The 19,519-nt window shown below is 40.2% G+C and overlaps 1 protein-coding gene across 3 annotated transcripts in view; it reads right to left on the minus strand.

Annotated features, from left to right (window-relative positions):
- Positions 1 to 145: 145 nt before the first annotated feature.
- Positions 146 to 19,519, minus strand: part of vaspb (vasodilator stimulated phosphoprotein b) — a 29,606-nt gene continuing 10,232 nt past the window's right edge. For 2 of the 3 annotated variants that reach the window (XM_086081272.1, XM_086081271.1), the window contains exons 2-14: positions 10,006 to 10,177; positions 8,634 to 8,814; positions 8,297 to 8,363; positions 5,812 to 5,909; positions 4,439 to 4,689; positions 3,697 to 3,815; positions 3,459 to 3,510; positions 3,275 to 3,302; positions 3,137 to 3,182; positions 2,864 to 2,920; positions 2,205 to 2,274; positions 1,970 to 2,027; positions 146 to 1,435 (exon numbers count right to left, since the gene is read on the minus strand). In XM_086081272.1, the coding sequence (XP_085937398.1) occupies positions 1,401 to 1,435; positions 1,970 to 2,027; positions 2,205 to 2,274; positions 2,864 to 2,920; positions 3,137 to 3,182; positions 3,275 to 3,302; positions 3,459 to 3,510; positions 3,697 to 3,815; positions 4,439 to 4,689; positions 5,812 to 5,909; positions 8,297 to 8,363; positions 8,634 to 8,814; positions 10,006 to 10,143 (1,200 nt within the window). In that variant the 5' untranslated portion in view covers positions 10,144 to 10,177 and the 3' untranslated portion in view covers positions 146 to 1,400. The remainder of the gene's footprint in view (positions 1,436 to 1,969; positions 2,028 to 2,204; positions 2,275 to 2,863; positions 2,921 to 3,136; positions 3,183 to 3,274; positions 3,303 to 3,458; positions 3,511 to 3,696; positions 3,816 to 4,438; positions 4,690 to 5,811; positions 5,910 to 8,296; positions 8,364 to 8,633; positions 8,815 to 10,005; positions 10,178 to 19,519) is intronic. The other variant, XM_086081273.1, reaches the window with a different exon arrangement.

Below are 19,519 nucleotides of genomic sequence, written 5' to 3' on the forward strand. Positions count from 1 at the left end.
GCAAGCATGAAACGCGATCAACAAAAACAGAAATGGACTGGTTGCTCAACATAGTCATAGTCAAGTCATGCACATTTACAAAACGGATGCAAATGTAAATGCACATAATCAAAACATTTTAGGAAGCAAAAAGACTCCAGACAAATGCATTTCAAGAAGCAGCTGTATTCGACTATAAAGGCATTTCTAATCCAGTGTCTCTAAGCCGTTTTTATAGTTCAGTGTAAAAAGCCTAGATTCTATTAGAAAAAGCCATAAACCCAAAATAACATCTCATAAGAAAACAATCATCAAAAAGAAAACCAAAATCCCCATTCACCAGTCATTTTAATTAAAATAGAAAAACCAGTTCATTTGCGCTTTCCCTCAAAACAAATAGATAGATTTATCCTTATATATATATATATTTATATTTATTCTCAAGGCAGTTGGTCACGGCCAAATTAATTGACCTATTCATGGCCATGTTTATAAAAAAAAAGAAAAGAAAAAAAAAGTAGAAAATATAGCTAAGAATTGAAAATAACCAGCAGTAATAGTTTAGGACCACTGCACTAGCCAACAACAAATATTTCATTTAGACTGTGGGGGTGGGGTGGGGTTGTCAAGGCAGTGTGGCACATGCTCACACTTGACTCTGGAACAAGTGCAATGCAAAGAGAATACATTTCTCACACGTCATAAAACAACACTCATTCACAGCATTCCGGTTGTCCATTGGCATCCACTTGCTCGTTTCTTCTTCCTGCAGCAGTGAAGGCTTTGTGCTGTGCCGGGAGATGTAAATCCATATGGTGGAAAGACACTGCAGAAGTCAGGGAGTTCAGTTCTCTGTTCTCTTCCTAATTGATTTTCTGTCTTCCAATTAGCATTAAGGGAAATAAACTACCAGTTGGAAGTGTTTATGGCCATTTTTTAGGTTTTGCTGAGAGAAAGCAGAGTAGTAAAATCCCAACATTCCAGCATCTTGCTATTACAGTAAAAACGTGGCAAATACCTTATTCCCTGAATACTGCTTTATCAGTAAATGTGTCTTGTCAGAAGACGCAAGTAGCGGAAAGACTACCGGTATGAAGATTAACAATGACAACAAATCTGTACTGTGGCTGCAGCTGTGAACTCTCAACTGATTCTCATCGAGGACATATTGGAATAGGACACATTAACGGGGGATAGACAAGATCACAATAGAGGTGCGTGATCTTTGAACAAGTTGGATGGTGGCCTGAGGAGGTTCCCTGGGTTACCATTTACATGAAGAGTATCTAGGCATGGTGACATGAAAGCAATGCTTGTGGGAGACAGAAAAAAAAGAAAATGAGAAATCCCTGGGCTACGTTAGAGGTCCCAGCAAGCCTCCATTGATCACATCCCTCTGCTACACCAGGCCTGCGTCAAAACTATGTGCTTCTTTTTTGCAGCTCCTGAATAAAGGCTGTGAGAGGTAGAAGAGGGAAAAACAATTAGGGCCAACATTTTGGTAAGATGTACATTCCTTATTTAAACCGATAATTGTCTACTAGGTTGCCCACTAACGCTGTACTTCAAATAGGCACCCCCTCAAACGTTGTAGTTGTAATTACTTTGGCAAAAGTGGCAACCGCAATGGTGAAATTCAGATTCGTATGAGTGGTATATTCCTTTTGCCAATCCGATGATCAGTAATCATTAATCGGAGCCTTGTATTCTGATTAGAATAAAACTGAATGACCAAACGGAATGAAAATGTTCCATATGAACACATCAACACCTCAATCGGAATAAAAAAGCTCATTCCAAATGGAATTTCATCCGGATACAGGAGGTGGTATATTCCTTTTGCCGATCCATACAAATGTAAACAGTTCTACCAGAACAGCGAGGCTGCCTCCTAACCAAACACCCTACCCCTACCACTAATTAAGATTCCTGGCATTCTGACTCAGAAAAAAAAACTCTATAAAAAAATTTCGCCACAATGAGGGCTCACCTCTGATGATCTCCTCCTTTACTTTTTGAAGTTCTTTCCGCACCTCCTCAAGTATTTCCTTCAGAAAAATCATTAAGAGTCACAGATGAATCTTTGGAGTGCATTGATATAGCAAAAGCAATTGAGGCAGAAAGAGAGGGGGGGAGTAAGAGACGGTGGTTGGTTGGTGGGGCTAGGGGTGTTACAGAGACAGACGAAGAGACAAAGAGAGAGCAATGCTCCCAAATCAAGTTACCTGTTTCATTTTTTCTAAATCTGAGTCTTCTAATCCACTTGTGCCATTACTGTTGTTTGTAGACTTCACCCTGTGCAATGACAGAAAACAAATACAAATTGTATTTTTGCGTATTTAGAAAAAAAGATGCACTAAAAGTAGTTTTGGGGTAACGTCACCATGGTGCTGCCAAAACGAGTGGTACTATTTATTACAAATTGCAGATCGTCGCTGCAAAAATGGACATAAGTGTTTTTCACAGGACAGCGACGACATATACTGTACACACCCACGTGTTGGTCAAGATTGACCTAATTTTAATCACTTTTACATTTGTAAATCTTTCAAATAATCATTGAAACCACAAAGTTGGCAATTTATATTTGTTTAAGGTACTCTACGTGTACTCACGGTAAAACCGTGGCAAAACCAATCCACAACGTGACAGCCACCTATGCAACCGTTAAGGTGGCAGTAATTTAACCAAAAGGGGGCAGCACTGCCCAAAAAGTTCAAACATCAAATACAATAAATACATCCTGCCATAGACGTTAAATATCATAGCAAACACAAAGTGCATTCTTGTGTGCCCTATCAGCTGCAAGCAGGGTTGCCCAGTAGGCAGAAAAAAGTAACGGCAAGCAGACTGAAGGTCACAGTGGAAGGGGTAGTATGTATACCTGGAACTTTGGGACAATAAGGAGGCGGAGTCCATGCTCTTGGGAATGGAGTTATTCCTGTTAGTGAAACATACACACTCTTCCTCTTAGAATGGAAATGGTTGACATTCACTTACTAGCGCACACTCGGGACAATGGTGCAAAAAGCATGCACATATTTGTGAAGTGGCATGCACACTGATGGAGGACAACACTTAGGGGTGAGTTCAAACACACACAATGCTTCAGTGAAACTGATAATGACAGCCTGGTAACACATGGGCCACTAATTACCTGGTCATTGTGGATGACGATTTCTCCCAAGGTCTTCTCGTGATCTCTGACAAAAAAAAGTATGAAATTATGTACATTGCATTATTTTTATTTTTTTTAATGAACAGAGGCAATAGGTTACAAAGATTGGTTTCTCACCACTTTGACCTTGAGGCTCGGAATCCTCCTGTGCAGAAAACAAACAAACAAAAACACCTGCTTAGAGGGTGTCATCCTGCAGCGGAGTTTTGTGCCCAGAGTCAGATTGTATCAGAGCCAATTGTTTGGGGAGGGGGGGCTTCTTTGTTGTCTTGATTTAATTAGTAACCAAGCAGATACGTACATTGTCTTGTGTCTTCGTAGGTACTTTCTCTCCAGTGTCAGCTGCTTTTCTCCTGATGTAAGGAATTCAGTTTTTAAGTCAAAACTCAGTTTACTGTATGCTTCAAGTTATTCACATTATTGTTGTAATTAAAGCACAATTATGACCATAAAATGCTCAAATTATATGTAATAAGTAACAGGAATACATTATTCTAGGGCACATGGAAATATGCAATTTCTTGTGTTCTTGCATCTACCTTCGGGCCAAGATGGCACTCATCTCACCCATCAGGTCGCCACCTCCTCCAATAGAGGAGTTGCTGCTGCGGCTGGCGTCTGCTCTGCCCACTGCAGCTGCAGCAGATCCTTCCTCCTGCTGAGAATACAAAAAAATATATCTATCAATCAATCAAACCACAACTTTTGACATCTTGACACCACCAACAGGCTGCTAAAGGAAAAGCAGTTGGCCAACAAAAAGCAGGACTGTGAGAGTTCGGTTTACTCTAAAATGTTGATTATCTACAATGATAAACATTATTTTGAATTTGATTTTAAAATAGTTTTTTTGTAAAAGAGCATTGTTTTAAAGCTAGATTTAAAAGCATTTATGGTATGTTTTTGTTTGTCACCCTGATAATACTGGTCAACAAACATTTCAGTGCCAAGAAAGAAAGTTTTTTAGGTATTTTGATGTCACTGTATCCAAAAATGACGTTTTTTCCAAATTGGCTCTAGTTTGAGCTATTCAGTGTTTTTTTTTTAATAAACGTGCAAAGTTTGATATTGGTGTTTGTTTTATGCTACAACTTCAAGTCTTTATCTGTCTTTTAAATCACGCCCATACAGTATTATTTTATTTCAATCGTTATGACAGAGTTGTCATATAAGAAGTTTGTTTCCAGATATCTTTGGTCTTGAGTAAACAGCCTCTTAGTTATTACCAATAATGTTAATGAAACCATTAACAGAGTCTTCACCATTGTAGTCCTTGCTTACTTGTGATACTTTGCGAAGCTTCGCTCCTGCCAGGGCAGCAGCCAAGCCGCCGCCACCTCCACCACCACCTAGGATTAATCCATCTGATGGCAAAGGCGGGGGAGGTGGGGGTCCACTGGACGGGGGTCCTGCAGGTGGGGGTCCGGGAGGGGGCGGAACACCAGCGGCTGGAGGCGGCCCAGGTGGTGGTGGAGGTGCCGGTGGAGGAGCAAGGCCCCCGGGGGCCATAGGTGGAGCAGGAGGAATAGGTGCTAAAAAAATGAGATCAAGGTGATGTTAGTGCATGCTTGTGTAACGCGAGTGTGCTCAAGAAAATGGTAAACGTCACTGGTGTCGATTTAGGGTCTATAAAAGGTGGAGGGTCCCTTCGTGACAATTATGAGGACCTACATTTTGGTCCAACGCCACTGGTGAGTCACATAGTCAACAATACATGGATTTTGCAGCCGACTATCGATGATGCGCATTTAGCTTTCATTTCATATTACAGCACGATTCCCATTAGATAACATTTCATACATACTATACAGCAAACCTCCATATAGTCGCCGTTTGGCGGAAATCTTATGTCATGTCCAAATATGGTTACATTTTTCCCCCCTTTACAAATCAATACTAATGGTCCATCTCAACTTTGTGTTATTTTTAGGCAATAGTATCAAATTAAAAGCGGTGAAAACATATTCAAAACATACACTTTGACAATCTTGAACGCAACTTAGGTCTGAGAAATGGTGCAATAACTACTTTGTTCCGCAAAAGCTGCGTGGCATAATTGTCACCTGTAAATAATGTCTGAATGGTTTTGTTTTAGAAAATAATGACTGAAAATAGTAAGGTAAATAGTAAGGTTAGGTACATTTAAGTTGGCTGGTTTAAAATTGATCGCTGGGATGCTTCGTTGCAAAAGGACCCTCGTGAGCGACGAAGGTAAATCTGTGTTGCATATTAATAGCCGCTTAACACGTGGGGTTAGTCGGCTCATTGTTTTATCGCTCATGAATAAAGGTGTTTGTGAAGATGATGCAAGACAGATGTTTGCTTTTATGATGTAGTATTAAAAGGCTTTTCTGCACAGTGGGACTCGACGCGACCAGAGACTTTGAAACGCATGGCTGCTGCTGGCTCAGTTTTTTTGTACCATCTTAATTAATGCCAGCGTGATATATCAGCAATTTTTTTTGCATTTTAAATTAGCGATTACTGTATTTTTGTGTCATGCGTTGATGTTAGTGCACAGTGGTAAATGAAAGCAATATATGGTATAATACAACTCCAACAAAGCTGTTTGGAAAATAACTCAACACACCCACACTCGAAAACTAAATGTATTTGACTGCTCTTATTCTGCTGACCAGACCATTTTTCCTAACCTGCTGCAGCTTGTCTTTCTCTCTCCAATCTCTCTTTTTCCTGGCGCTCTCGCTCCTGTCGCTCCCGTTCTTGCTGTTCCAACTTCTGCTGCTCCAATCTGCAAACACAGAGTCAGTGTCACAACTATGTATGCAGACTCTTAAAGGGACATTCAGTGATCCTTAGCGCCATCTAGTGGTGAACTAATAATTCATTACTTTTAAAAAACGACTGTTGATGTCAATAGTATGTAAAGAAAATGTATTGCATAAATATTCTATATATATATTGCTTTTTTTGGCTTACTTTTAAGCACCAGTATCATCCTAGCTATTGCTAAACTAGCTGTGAGTTCATCTATTCAGTCCAGTGTAAGTTGGCAAACTCCCTTCATTTGTTGCTATGATCGCGTGAAAAGGCCAGCAGCAAAGAACGACAGGCATTCATACACAGCCGAGATGGGTGTACATTGACTGCTTAACAGTTTATATAATGCTCATTAGCTGGTTAACTATTCTTGCACACTTCCGGGCTCTCCCTTGAAGAGCCTGCCACCTGCCTTCACACAACGCTTGCGCACTTCCCACATGCACACATCACAGTCACACACACTCACATCACAGTCACACACACTCGAGTTGCCATTCAGTCGGTATAACAACATTAAATTTGCTCTGATTCATATACAAAACTTCTGATTCAGGGTTATTTTTTATTTTTTTGCATCTCAATTTGAGTCACCAACGATTCACATACAGCTCTACTAACCAGTAATAGTAGCTAATATTATAACTATTAAATCAATGCACATTGCTGGCGCCGAGCCGAAACCTTGTACCTCCAAAATAGTCACAAAACAGTTTGTTCGATCAATAACATTGCATCATCAAAAGAGAGCAAGCCATTTTCTACACTTTAGATTAATAATTAGTAAAAATAAAACCCCCACGGATGAACTGACCAATAGTATATAATTTTTTTTTTGGGGGGGGGGGGGACATTAAATTCACCCAATTGTGATTTATGAAGTTTTGGCCCAACGAAAGCAATATCACATTAGACGCTGGTGCTGACATCATCATGCATCCAATTACAGCATATAAGTGTTAGACACATTACTGTTACGGCTCCAATGCAACAATTTTGTGGTACTTTAGTGTGAAAGAGGCTTAAATTTGAATGTGATCCAAATAAATCCAAACAGACGGACCACTATTAATCCCAGGACTCCCCCCAATGTGATACAATAAACTATTAGCTAACTATCAGCTATTGTCCAACATATTGGACAATGTATGCAACATCCACTGATGTCAGAGTAACTAAAAACAGAAACTGCGCTGACAAGTTCATTATGAAGTATGCAACAACGTACACTGCACAATTTGTGTTATAACTAAGAAGTCCACAGATGGACACTGTGGCCTAATTCGAGCTGCTTCAGTTCTCTTCAACTAAGTCCCCACCACATCTGGCATTCTGCAGTTGTATGCAATACAGTTCACATATAATACAAACAAAGTATACAATCATGACACTGTCTTCGCCATTTAAAACCTTTGCTTCATCAAATAAGGGGAGTGAGTTGATTATGACCAAATTACTTACCACTGTTTCATACTTTTAGTTAAACATAATTCTGATTATGATTTGTGCACTCACCCAACCTAAAACCAGGAGTGTAAATAACATTGACCTGCATGTAAATCTGGTGGATTTTGAAGGTTTTAATAGCAGTGCTTTATTCCTTAAGCCACAGCATGGCAGCAACCAGCAGGACAAACACTGGTTTGACAGACAGTCCCACAGGCCAATCACATACCTTTTAGTCTAAATGGGATTAAATGTTAATGCCAAGTCCGTGCAGGGCAGCATAATGGACTCTATTGGAGGAACAGATAAATGGATGACGAGAAGGTGGGGCTGATGTGAGATGTGTTGGCCTTGCTGTCTATTTAACCTTTAACCTACAGGGGCTGACAGAGTTTAGCAGTGTCAGGCTAATGCCATCAAATCCTGTGCATATGCTTGTGTGCAAAACTGCCAAGAAGACTTACTGCAAAGTTTAGGCTGCTAGAATTGACTATTGTTAAATTAACTCAATAGAGAGAATGCAATCTGTATTTATGACTATGTAGAACAACAGAACATTTATAGCATTTCTTTACCCATCTCATTTACTGGGAGGGGGGAAAATGTGGCATATTAGTTGGACATGTTGTATAACCAACACTGGAATTGGGCCCAGAGCAGATTTATAGGCATTTAAAGAATCCTGCACAGTATATTAAGATCTGGTACGGTCCTCGAGAGCCCCTATCCAGCGTGTTTTCCATTTTTCTCTCCACCAGCACACCTGATTCATGATCAAGATCGTCATCAGGCTTCTGCAAAGCTTGCTGATGAGCTGATCATTGGATTCAGCTGCCTTGGATGAGGGAGACATGGAAAACAGGCTGGATAGAGGATCTCATGAACCGGACTATGGCACCACTGATCTCGTACCTCCTCTGCTGCTCAAGCTCTTCAGGAGGTGAACCATTTGACATCGGCCGCGGAAGGGTTGCATAGCCTGCCAAAATACAATGCACAAAACACAAGTTAAATTTAAAGACGACTTAACATTCGATTCTTTATTTATGGCACTTTGCATATACAGTACTTGCATCTCATTTATTTTGTTCTATTTTTCCTCCATGCTTGAACTAAACTTAACTACCATCCTCGACAAGACATCAATTCCATTCGACAACACATTAATAAATAAAAGCCACTAAGTGGGCAGTTAACAGGACAATTGGAGAAACATTTTTAAGCTGCTTGCAGTAGTGAGAACCAGCACCTGCATCTGCCATGGAGTTGAGCACCTCCAGAGCATGTGTCATGCCATTGGCAAAGAGAGCAGCATCCTCCTTGCTGCCAAAGTTGAGCCCCCAGACCTGCCGGGCATCCCGCCACTGATGGAAATTAGGTGTGGCTTGATTGTATTTCAACCCTCTCACGATTGGACAGTTTATAACCACCTGCACAAAGACACGGACAAAGGATCTATTCAAAAGTCCGACTTACTACTCTCACCAAACAGACAAGGAAAAAAAAGTATGTAGTTTCTGGAAGATTCTTCAGTCATGGTTCATGCATCATGTTTATTCATTCAATCCAGTAGGTGGCGTCAAGCTAATGAATGAGACAGGAAACAATGTGGTTTTGAGTGTTGCCTGAATGTGCTGACATGACATTTCTCTATTTGTTTAACAACCTCTGAATTCCACAGAGCACAGACAAAGAGGAGAGGGTGAGTATTATAGATAGCAAATAGCATTGTGAGGGAAAGAACAGGAAAGATGCATTATTACATAGTTGCCCCTTGGTGATCTCAGAGAGTCGCTACTCTTGGACACACGAGAAGGAAACGATCCGAACTGGACAACGAGCATTTTTCCCCCCAAACTGTCACAGGAAATGCATGAACAGGCCAACTATCTCACAGGAAACATCCTCCACTTTAAGACTCTGTCTCTGGGGAGCACTTTAGTGTGGTGAATGTTTAAACTGAGAGACGCTGAGGCAGCAGGCAGAATGAGAGTGTGGTCAAGAATAGATCCCTCCAAACTCACTTAACCCTTATTACAGAAACTTGATGGCCCATCTTTATCTAATGTTATCTCATGAGTCATGATCTTGTAATAACTTAACCAGTTCGTACTGGAACTGAATGATACATCCTAAAGTCTTTCCATATTAGGTGAAAGACATGCAAAAAGTTAAGTATGGTAAGAAGTGACTTTAAAAGAGCAATGTGTTGGGCTTTAAAACAGTTCAAGCAAAAGACAGACCCTCTTAAATGACAAATCTTACAAAACTGTATGACATCAGATTAATTACATTAATAAATAATTAGAATACAGCTCTTAAGTTACAGCTCACATTTGGTAAAGCAAATTGAAAGAGATTCACACAAATACCACGGCTTCCATGGACATTGTGCTACAAATTGCTCCTTCCTAATTCCCTTATGAAGATTTATAACAAACATGCTGTCAAACAATAGGTTAAAAAGAATTTAAAAAAAGTAGGAACAGAAGCAGACTCATAAATCTTGAAGAAACAAAAGATGGCAAAAATATCCACAAGACAGATTAGTAAATACATTTCACAAGCATGCACAATCATTTAAAATTAGTTAAAAAACAGCCCTCCGTGATTCACTTCACCTGCTGGTCTGTCTGCATCTTGCGTCCCACTATCCGGAAAGCATTGTTGGAGGGGTTGTGATAGATCTGGACTCTGCTGAAGGCCTGGGGTCCAGCACCTGCCGGCATCCACTTCTTATTGCCATCGTCATAGATCATCACAGTGGCGCGAGCCTGGCAGATACTCGACTCACTACAATGACAGACAAAATAAGAGTTCATTCATGTGTGAGTTTGTAGCACCAACGACATACCCATCATAGTCCCAATCTCTGTCCTGACTAGGTTATGTCACGGCCATGCAAATATGTCAAGTTTGTTCCACTGGCCGTCATAAGGGCGGAATTTTCGATACTTCCCATCTCTGCTTGGAATTTATGGAATTGGTTGTACAACTTAAGTGTACCTTGGACATGCATATTACATATGGCCACTGTCCAGCAGATATATGTACTAGACTTTACGCCGATCTGATTGGCTTGATCGATATTTGGCATTTTATGCATGATCGGTGATCGCATGTAATGTCATTATTTGTGCGATCGATCAATGACGTAATTGATCGGATCCGCGGAATAAGAATTAATTACAGCAAAAACAACCTCAATCACTATCTGTGTTTCCCACACTATGTTAATACTTGGGCGGGCCACCCAAGTAAATTGGCCACAACCCGAGAAGTTTTCAAGAAAATTTATTAAAAATATATTTACAAAGAGAAAAAAAAGCCCGTGTCGCGACAAGATGTACCGCATGTAACGTTAGTTCGCCGTCACTCACTTGTGGATCTTGAGGCTAGAGGAGACGTAGTAACAGGACTGAGACCCACCTCCCGTCCAACCCGCCTCCCATCCCCACCACTGGAGTCCACTCACCCAAGTAGATTTCAAATCTGTGGGAAACACTGAATATTAGTGTTGTTCTGATACCGTTTCTTGGCCCCCGATACAGATTCCGATACCCAGCTTTGCAGTATCGGCCGATGCCGATACCATACCGATATCTAAGTCGTCGTTTTTTCTCACATGAAAAAGCTGTCCTGCCATTGGTTCAGAGCACTCAAGGGCCAATAGGATATCTTGGCTTGGCATGCAGTAAACATGTCACACATCAGTGAATGTCGTGCACGAGCAAGACACAAGATTCTGCATCCAAAGTCCTATATTAGTGTTGAAAATAATGGTATTGGCATGTTACTTGTTACTACTCACCGATACCACAGTTTTAATGCAATATCGGGGCCTCTGTCATTACCAGTATTGGTATCGGAACAACACTACTGCATATAGCATTCTTTTTAGCAAAACCCCGGCCACGTGAATGACTGGTGGTGGTGATAATAATAATAATAATAATAATAATAATGCCTTGGATTTATATAGTGCTTTTCTAGACCCTCAAAGACTCTTTACAATGTAATGGCTACACTGTGGTGGCGGTTAAGTAGCCACAGCTGCCCTGGGGCGGGCTGACGAAAGCGTGGCTGCCCGTGTGCACCTACGGCCCCGCCGACCACCACCAAACATTCGCACCAAACATTCACCAGTGTGAGTAGCACTGGAGGCAATATGTGTGAAGTGCCTTACCCAATGTCACGATACATGACTTGGGGAGCGCAGGGGTCGAACGGCCGACCTTCTGGTTACTGAACGACCGTCTCTACACCCTGAGCCATGGCATGGAATTGCGCTACGGCAAGGGTTAGACTGCAGAGTAAATATATAAGTTGATTAACTAAATATAGTTCTCCATCTTCTAATTGAATAGGAACTCAGCATCGACCCCCCCCCCCCCCCCCCCCCAATCGCACTGACTGACCGCAAAAACCCTGAACGTGAATATAGGCTGGTTATTTAAATACGCCATATGCTCCATCTTTTGATCGGATCGGTGTTGGGAAATCTTTTTCTTTAAGTTGCTGATCAGCGATCGGCCCCAAAAATTCTGATTGTGTAAAGCAAAGCTTAGTATGCACATATGTGTCGCTGACCCTGTCCTTCATTTTATGGTATTTTATTAAATCACTCCTTTCTTCCACATTATACATTATACAATACTGTCTGACTTGTTATTACAATAGTGTGTGACTTCTCATTTCTCAGACATTACCCAACCCACATCCTGCACAACCTGGCTAGATCAAACGTTATCACGCAAGTACAATAGAAGAAACTGCTACATTGATATGGCAGTCAAATGAAGAATCATTTGTAACAATCAGTGAAAAGCCAAGAGACAAAACATGGTGTATTATTCTTATTTGGGGGAGTTTGATTCAAAACAAAATCAAAGGCCCAACCGCAGCAGAGGTTGACAAAGACAGGAAATTGTGCAGAGTTCTGGAATCTTCCACGTTTCTACACCCCCCCCCCCTTGCAGAAAAAAAACCATGAAATGTGCTTTGACATATGCAAATAAATGTATTTAAAATTTCCTGCACAACTCCAGACAGACTCACACACGCCACATCAACGCCGACACTCAACAAGTACAGAAAACACAAGGGAATAAAAAAAGATGCGTACATCCACCTTTATTTATTTTACACACACCCTACAACCTTCACCCCCACAGTGCTTTAATCCATCTCTTCCTCCATCTGTCTCATCCATGAAACAATCTGCCACTTCCCTTCCTATGACACAGCACCTAGACCACAACCCACTTCCCACTGCAAACTCCTCCTTATAAGGACTGTTTTGGCCCAATCAATCAATAGTCACTCCCAAACCGTTTGTTGTGACTGCTACAAATGGTAGGTTCATTGTCCTGTCTGTTGGCAGTCTAAAAAAGACGGAAAAGCAAGAATAATATGACTCAATACACTTTTTCCTCCCCAATCATTTCACTGTTGTGCTGTAAATAGAAGGGTTCCAGCATAAGCAGAATGAAAATAACTGCAACAAGCTCATGATACCATTGGCCTTTCAATGTTCAGTGAACACAAGGTTCCATCAGGTTAAAAATTAATTGTGGCTGGAGGATTAAACATCAAAAAATAGTGCTAGGATTCCTGATCGGATGAGCCCCGAGCACAACGTTGATGTGCGGTCAAGGGGAAAGGCTTTTGGGAACTGGGAGGGGACGGACACTTTGGACTGGGAAATGGATGCATTTTTAATGGCATAGAAAGTGATGGCTCAGGGGTGAGACTGAGAGTGCGCAACTGCATTATTGATACAACTACAGACAGAGACTCTAAAAGCTGCTGTGGTGCATGCGCATACGGACGAAGTCATGCCCACACCTTAACACCTGTCAAGGTGCCTATGTGCGATATAATGAGGCACACAGCAGACAGACAACCACTGACTGACTGCATCTGACTACTTAGTGTAGGAGTATTCCTCAGCAGCCATCGTTACATGACATGACATGTCAAATTAAACGTGTTTAAATTGAAATAAACAATCATGTGCCAGGCCACACAGTGACAGTAATGCATATAGTCAACAGGCGATCCCATGAATCCTATGATAAACAATGTTTGTTTTGCGACCAAGTTTGTAACTCAATTTCAATTTCATATCAATATACACTAGGGACGCATCAATCATCATTTTCTGGCCGATCATAAACCTCGATCCTTAAAAAGTCTGACCTACCGATGCAGATTTTAGTAGTATACACAGTCAATGTTGCAATCTTGTTTTGTTGTAAAACTGTGAATACTTTTGAAACAATACAAATGGTTTGTTTTAACAGCACATGAAGTAGTTTTCTCAAATAAAAATGAAAAACCTATTTGTCATCTCACAGCAGAAGACAACAGTGGTTGATAAGATCGCTTTTATTTTAAGGGATCGGGCAAGCATCGATCTCCCAAAATGTAGAAAATCGTGGCCGATCTCGATCGCAGCTGATCCTTGTGTGATTACCTAATGCACACTAAGGAAATTAGGGCTGCAACTAACAATTATTTTAATAATAAATTAATCTGTCGAGTATTCTGCCAATTAAATACATACCATAAAATAAAGTGCATCGGTAACTGTCGCTTTCCTTTTTTCCACTTCAATCAAGCGGTGACGTTCTGAAGTTCGCGTGAAACTCACGTTTTGAAAAAACACTTTGTACATGCCTATAAACTGCCTTCCCAAAACCATCTTCCTTTCAGCAGGTCATGTGATGTGAATAGTAAGTAATGCCATCCCGTTGAAAAATATTTGCACAATTTTCAAGAAAAGTATACAACAGTGTTTTCAAATGCTTGCTTTTACATAGAAATGGCAACACTATTAATAGATTCCAAAAATGATCTTTCAAAAGCTTCTCTTTGTCCCGTTAAAAGAGCCAGGCCCATTTGATCCATTTTAACATTAAAAGTGGAAGAAGGAAAAAAAAACAGTTGAGGTCTTTACTGGTCTTACTTATCCTTCTGAGGATCCTTCGGCAGTGAGGGGTTAACAGGAAACCACAGTGCAAGGCCAGGGAACAGGCCCCGTTGGAAATGTCTGTATATGGGAGTATAAGGCTCTTGTAGCTTTTTGCCACAGCGTTGGCAAGCTCGGTCAGGCCCTCTTGCTCAGTCTCCTCCCTCTCGCTCTCCCTTTCTCCAAATCAAACAATTTAGCAAGATGTGCCGCTTGGTGCTTTCTACGCGTGGAGATCTTATGCAACATGGCAGCACATACTTAAATCAGCTAAATAGACCTGACTAGTAATACTGTATGATAACGGGTTAGTGCACGAGAAGCTCCCAGATTTACGTAACATCAGTAGTGATCGCAAGCATGAGGATTGACATTTTAGATAAAGACAACATACATGAAATACAATTAAGATGGGGTAGACATAGTAGAGACACAAAAGCAGAGGAATACCAATTGCATTGCATCCGTCCCTCTTTATGGCAATTCCTACTCCCTGGGATCATAATGCCACTAAATGAAAAGTCTTCTTGCCCTCACATCAAGAGCCTGGTATTATTTTTTAAATGCTGTCCAGGCTTCAGGGAGTTATTCTATGAAGAATACCCATGTGGAGACTTGTGGGGGTATGCAAACTAAACATTTAGCCAGCAATGCATGATCTATCCATCTATAATGTAGGAAGGAGTCCAGAGCTTGTCCTTGGATCTTTTTCCAGAGATATATTTGTGATGGGGAAATATGTCTCCAGATCCCACAAAGCTTTAACCCCCTTAAAGCTTTATTTATGCTTGGCACGTGCTAGCTCCAAGTGGCAAAATTACGTCCTGTGGACGGTCCGTGCAGAAAACATGACGGTCCGTGCAGAAAACATGACGGATGAATAAACAACAGTGTTTTCTATTTCCCGATTCTTTGTTTTCATTTATTTTGTTAAATGTGGACTATTCACCTCAAATTGTTGATGTAAATAATTTATTGAAAAAATAAAATAAATACATTTTGATCATGTTCAAAATGTCTCTGCGACAAGAAAAATCTTTTGGGAGCAAAAAGAGGGTTTTACAGAATGGAGCAAGAGACTTTGCAACATTTTGTAACGAAGCCGGTAGAAAAAGCAACACTCGCCTGCGCTGCTTCGTGAGATATGGGCTTAAACGACAACTATTAGCAGCTTTTAGCACTAACTTTCCACTCCTTTGCCACCGTTTGGGCACCTTTGGGACGGTATTATGCCATCTCCTGGAGTAGCATGCTAATCTATATACCGTAAATATGTGTAACTTGAAAAAATTAACACAATAAACTTTGCTTACAGGGTGGTGCAGTTTGGCCACTGTCCTCAAATTTCTCTTTCATGAACTTAGTTGAAAAGAGTGTAAGAGAACTGCGTTCTGTACACAATAGTTTTTACTTAATCACTTGAATGAAAACAGCACATAATGTCACTGTGTCATGGCCGTGACCGAAGATCAATAGTTGCAGACAATGCAGTGTCTATTTACGCCACACCTTTTGCTATTTGTGTCCTTAAACTCATCCAACCAGACGTTGTAAAAGATCGGATACTCCTCATTGCCTTCCTCTTTGTGCCTCGTTTCCCCTGGCATGATGATCAATGTGGAGAACGGATGCAGAGTCTTTACAACAGCGAAAAGTCTCTAGCATTGGCGAATCAAAAAGAGCTTTGGCGATAACATCTTCCAACCATTTACAAAACTCTTGCCACGGTTAGCCATTACTAGACTCAAACGCGTTGAATCTTCTCTACTACTTAAAGAGACGATGTGAACAAGAGTACAGAGACAGGGTGCAGTTAAAACCAAGTATTAATCTTACATCAGAACCACAGAGCGATGAAAGAAAAGAAAAGAAAAGAACAGTACAGTACATAGAGTACGAACAGTACATTGTATCATGTACGAGACAATCGTCTCAAGTTGAATACAGTTGACCAGCTTTTCCTCTCTCTCGCTCCCAACCTGTGAAACAAAACTGATAAAGTATCATTGCATGTCAAGCAAACTGACAAACTGTTCCTAAAACTTAACCTCTGAAACTATTTTTGTACTAGTTTAATGGTAGGCATACTTGAACGTTTAGTGACCCACTTTAGAGCTATTGTATTTATTTAAACTCTTTATACTTTGTTTCATTCTTTGAAATTTGGTTGTATCACCAGGTATTTTGATATGGTTAATATTTCACCACTGGATATGCGTTTGCTTTTATTGCATTTCTTATTTATTTCATTGTGTATTCTGCATAAAATGTTTAAAAATGGAGGAAAAGTAAGAAAATTGGCACTATGTAATTAGAAAAATACTATATTGGGATATAAAATGACCTATATTGGCATATAAAACGCTGTCCAAACCGTACAGCACTACTTCCAGGCATCATTATTCAGCTGAAAGCAAAATGATGTTTGAGTGTCACGTGACAAGTGGGAAATTCCTAATAATGGAAGACAAGCTAAGGTCCATTGCAAAAAGAAGTGAGAAGAGGAAGTATATGTTTCAAAGAGGAAATGTGTGAGGGAGAAAAACCCCCATATGTACCTCACCTTCCTCCCAGTTTAACCACAGTGAAACCTGTACTGCACGCTTTGCATCGATTGCTGTATGCTGATGAGAACAAAAATGCTGTTACATGGAGACCAAATCGCACACGTTAGACTGGAGCTGACCATGATGCAAGTCTGGTATTGGGCAGTAAACACAATTAGCATGCTGATGTACACTCGCCAGTATGCTGACCTCTACACTACCCCCGGACCATGTGCACCACTGTGAGCGAAGTCCATCTGCTGCCTTGTAACTCTGATATCAGCCTCTACATTAGGTCGATAAAATGTTTTGTTATATCATTAACCTTGTTAATCCTATTAATGCAGACTTCTGCATTAAGTGTACGTAATTATATAGGATAATTGTGCTCTGTCGCCACCAAATTCATAAAGTAGCACTCTTGTTAAGTGTGAGAAATTAAGCACAATGCATTCTAAGTATGGCTGGGGGGGGTAGACTACCACAAAAAACGGTTGACTAATATTTTGCCCCAAAGCTTTGCAGGAACCATTGTATGCCATACACACTAGTTTCCAGGGCACAATCTGTCCCCTCCGCTTCTCTCAAACACTCATTACCTAACTTTTCACAGTTTATTAGCAGCTTCTCTTGGTGGAAAGTGGACATTGCAGTCAGTGACATTTTCCTTATAGTATTAGGGGTAGCGCTGGACAATTGATCGAAATTCTATCGTGATTTAGATTTTGGATTATCTCTATCTTTAAAACTTAACAATTGAAGAAAAACAATTAATGTGCATAACGGCACGTTGTGAAAGTACCCTGAATTCACCATGTTGCTTGAAGCAAGTCCGGAGCAATTCAATGTGATTCTGTCGTCCACTAAAGCTATTTCATCACACCCCAGTTGGAGTTAACTGTAAAACTAAACACAATGACAACAATTACATCTACTGTATATTTAAACACAAAACATGCTTTGTCATACCAACACACATTTCCGCTTGACATACAAAATTATTAAAATAACAAGATAAAATAAATATGATAAAGAGGGTAATGTAATACTTAAGTTTGAAAATGAAGAATGAAAATGCAAGAGGCTTACATTTCAAATGATATTTTATATAAGTTATTTTATATTTGACAAAAACAATAGTGCTCAACATGAAGGGATGAATGGGCGTTAGGCTATTGTTTTAAGTAATTGAAAAAATAAAGTTTTTAAATCAATGAATAATCATTTTATTAAACGTGACTTCAATCTCAATCAAAATAATCGTGATTATTTTTTCAATAATTTATCATCTTCAAGCCCTAATTAGGGGCATGACTCGTCAGTATCCAGCATAGTTTTTTAGTCTTAAAATTTTTTAGATTAAAAAAATAGGATAATCGATTTTAAAAAGATAAAATAGTCACAACCCTAGTTCTAAAGTTCAATTTACACAACATGCGTCAACCGAAAAAAAATGTTGCTCGTCCCAATTGGAACAATTTGGATGGACTAAAAACATACAATAGGTTTTTCAGACCAGCATCGGGCCTGTTCCAAACAGCTTAAACAGAGACATTTTCTATACTCTGTCAATGTGAGCTTGACGTAATTGAATGCTGATTCGTGACACACTAACACCTGCCCAACAAAATGCACACAAAAAATAAGAAAATACTAACAGCTGTAGACTAGACTAGACTCTAGTCTTTCCAAAACTCTAGTCTTTCCAAAAATAGTGCAACAAAACCAAACAATGTGTAATGACTCAACAAAAAAAAAAAGGAATTTAAAACTTAGCTGGCATTGGACCACATTGACTACGAGATTAAGTAAACTTGGCCAACACGCCAAAAAAACAGGAAAAACGTCATAATACATGCGGCTCCTCTAATGCGAAACCTAAACATGAGATATATTCGCGGGCCAGCAGGCTTCAGGAGAAAATGAAATGGAAAACATTCTGAGAACTGGTGATCCTCGTCATCAAATGATACTGTTAAAATATGAAGTTTATTATCCAGCCAACTGGCGTTTCTATGGAATAAAACAAAATTACAGTATAAGCAAAGGATTCACAGGGAACATTTCCTCCATACGCATTTAAAAAGTATGGACTTCACCGTCTGCTCACTGTAGTCCTTCGTCTGCTCATGCCACTGTCTTTTTGTAATTCACACCAGACTGCAGGCTATTGCGTTCTGTCTTCACGATTCAAATGCACAGAAACAAGGGTGCATACTTTCCAACTATTCTTAGTTCCTCTCACTATATTTGTGTGAATGGACGACGTTAGTCAGCTGAAACGTCTACACTCCAAAAAACTCTCAGCATGTTTGCACACTGACTCATACTCTTACTGGCATTGTTTATGGAGCACCGAGGTAGACCTGAATAGCCCTAAGCGAACATGAGTCTTTTCTGTCCATTTCAAGAGTACACTTTAATTCCCTCCTGCTTCCAAGGAACTAGTGTGTGTGTGTGTGTGTGTGTGTGTGTGTGTGTGTGTGTGTGTGTGTGTGTGTGTGTGTGTGTGTGTGTGTGTGTGTGTGTGTGTGTGTGTGTGTGTGTGTGCATCTGACAAACTCTGCCCATATTTGGAACAAACTCACCTCTGTCCTTCACTATTTGAGCTCAATT

Source organism: Leptonotus elevatus, chromosome 7 (assembly GCF_054856555.1).
Source record: "Leptonotus elevatus isolate MCC_2025b chromosome 7, RoL_Lele_1.0, whole genome shotgun sequence".
In the NCBI taxonomy this organism is placed as follows: Eukaryota; Metazoa; Chordata; class Actinopteri; order Syngnathiformes; family Syngnathidae; genus Leptonotus; species Leptonotus elevatus.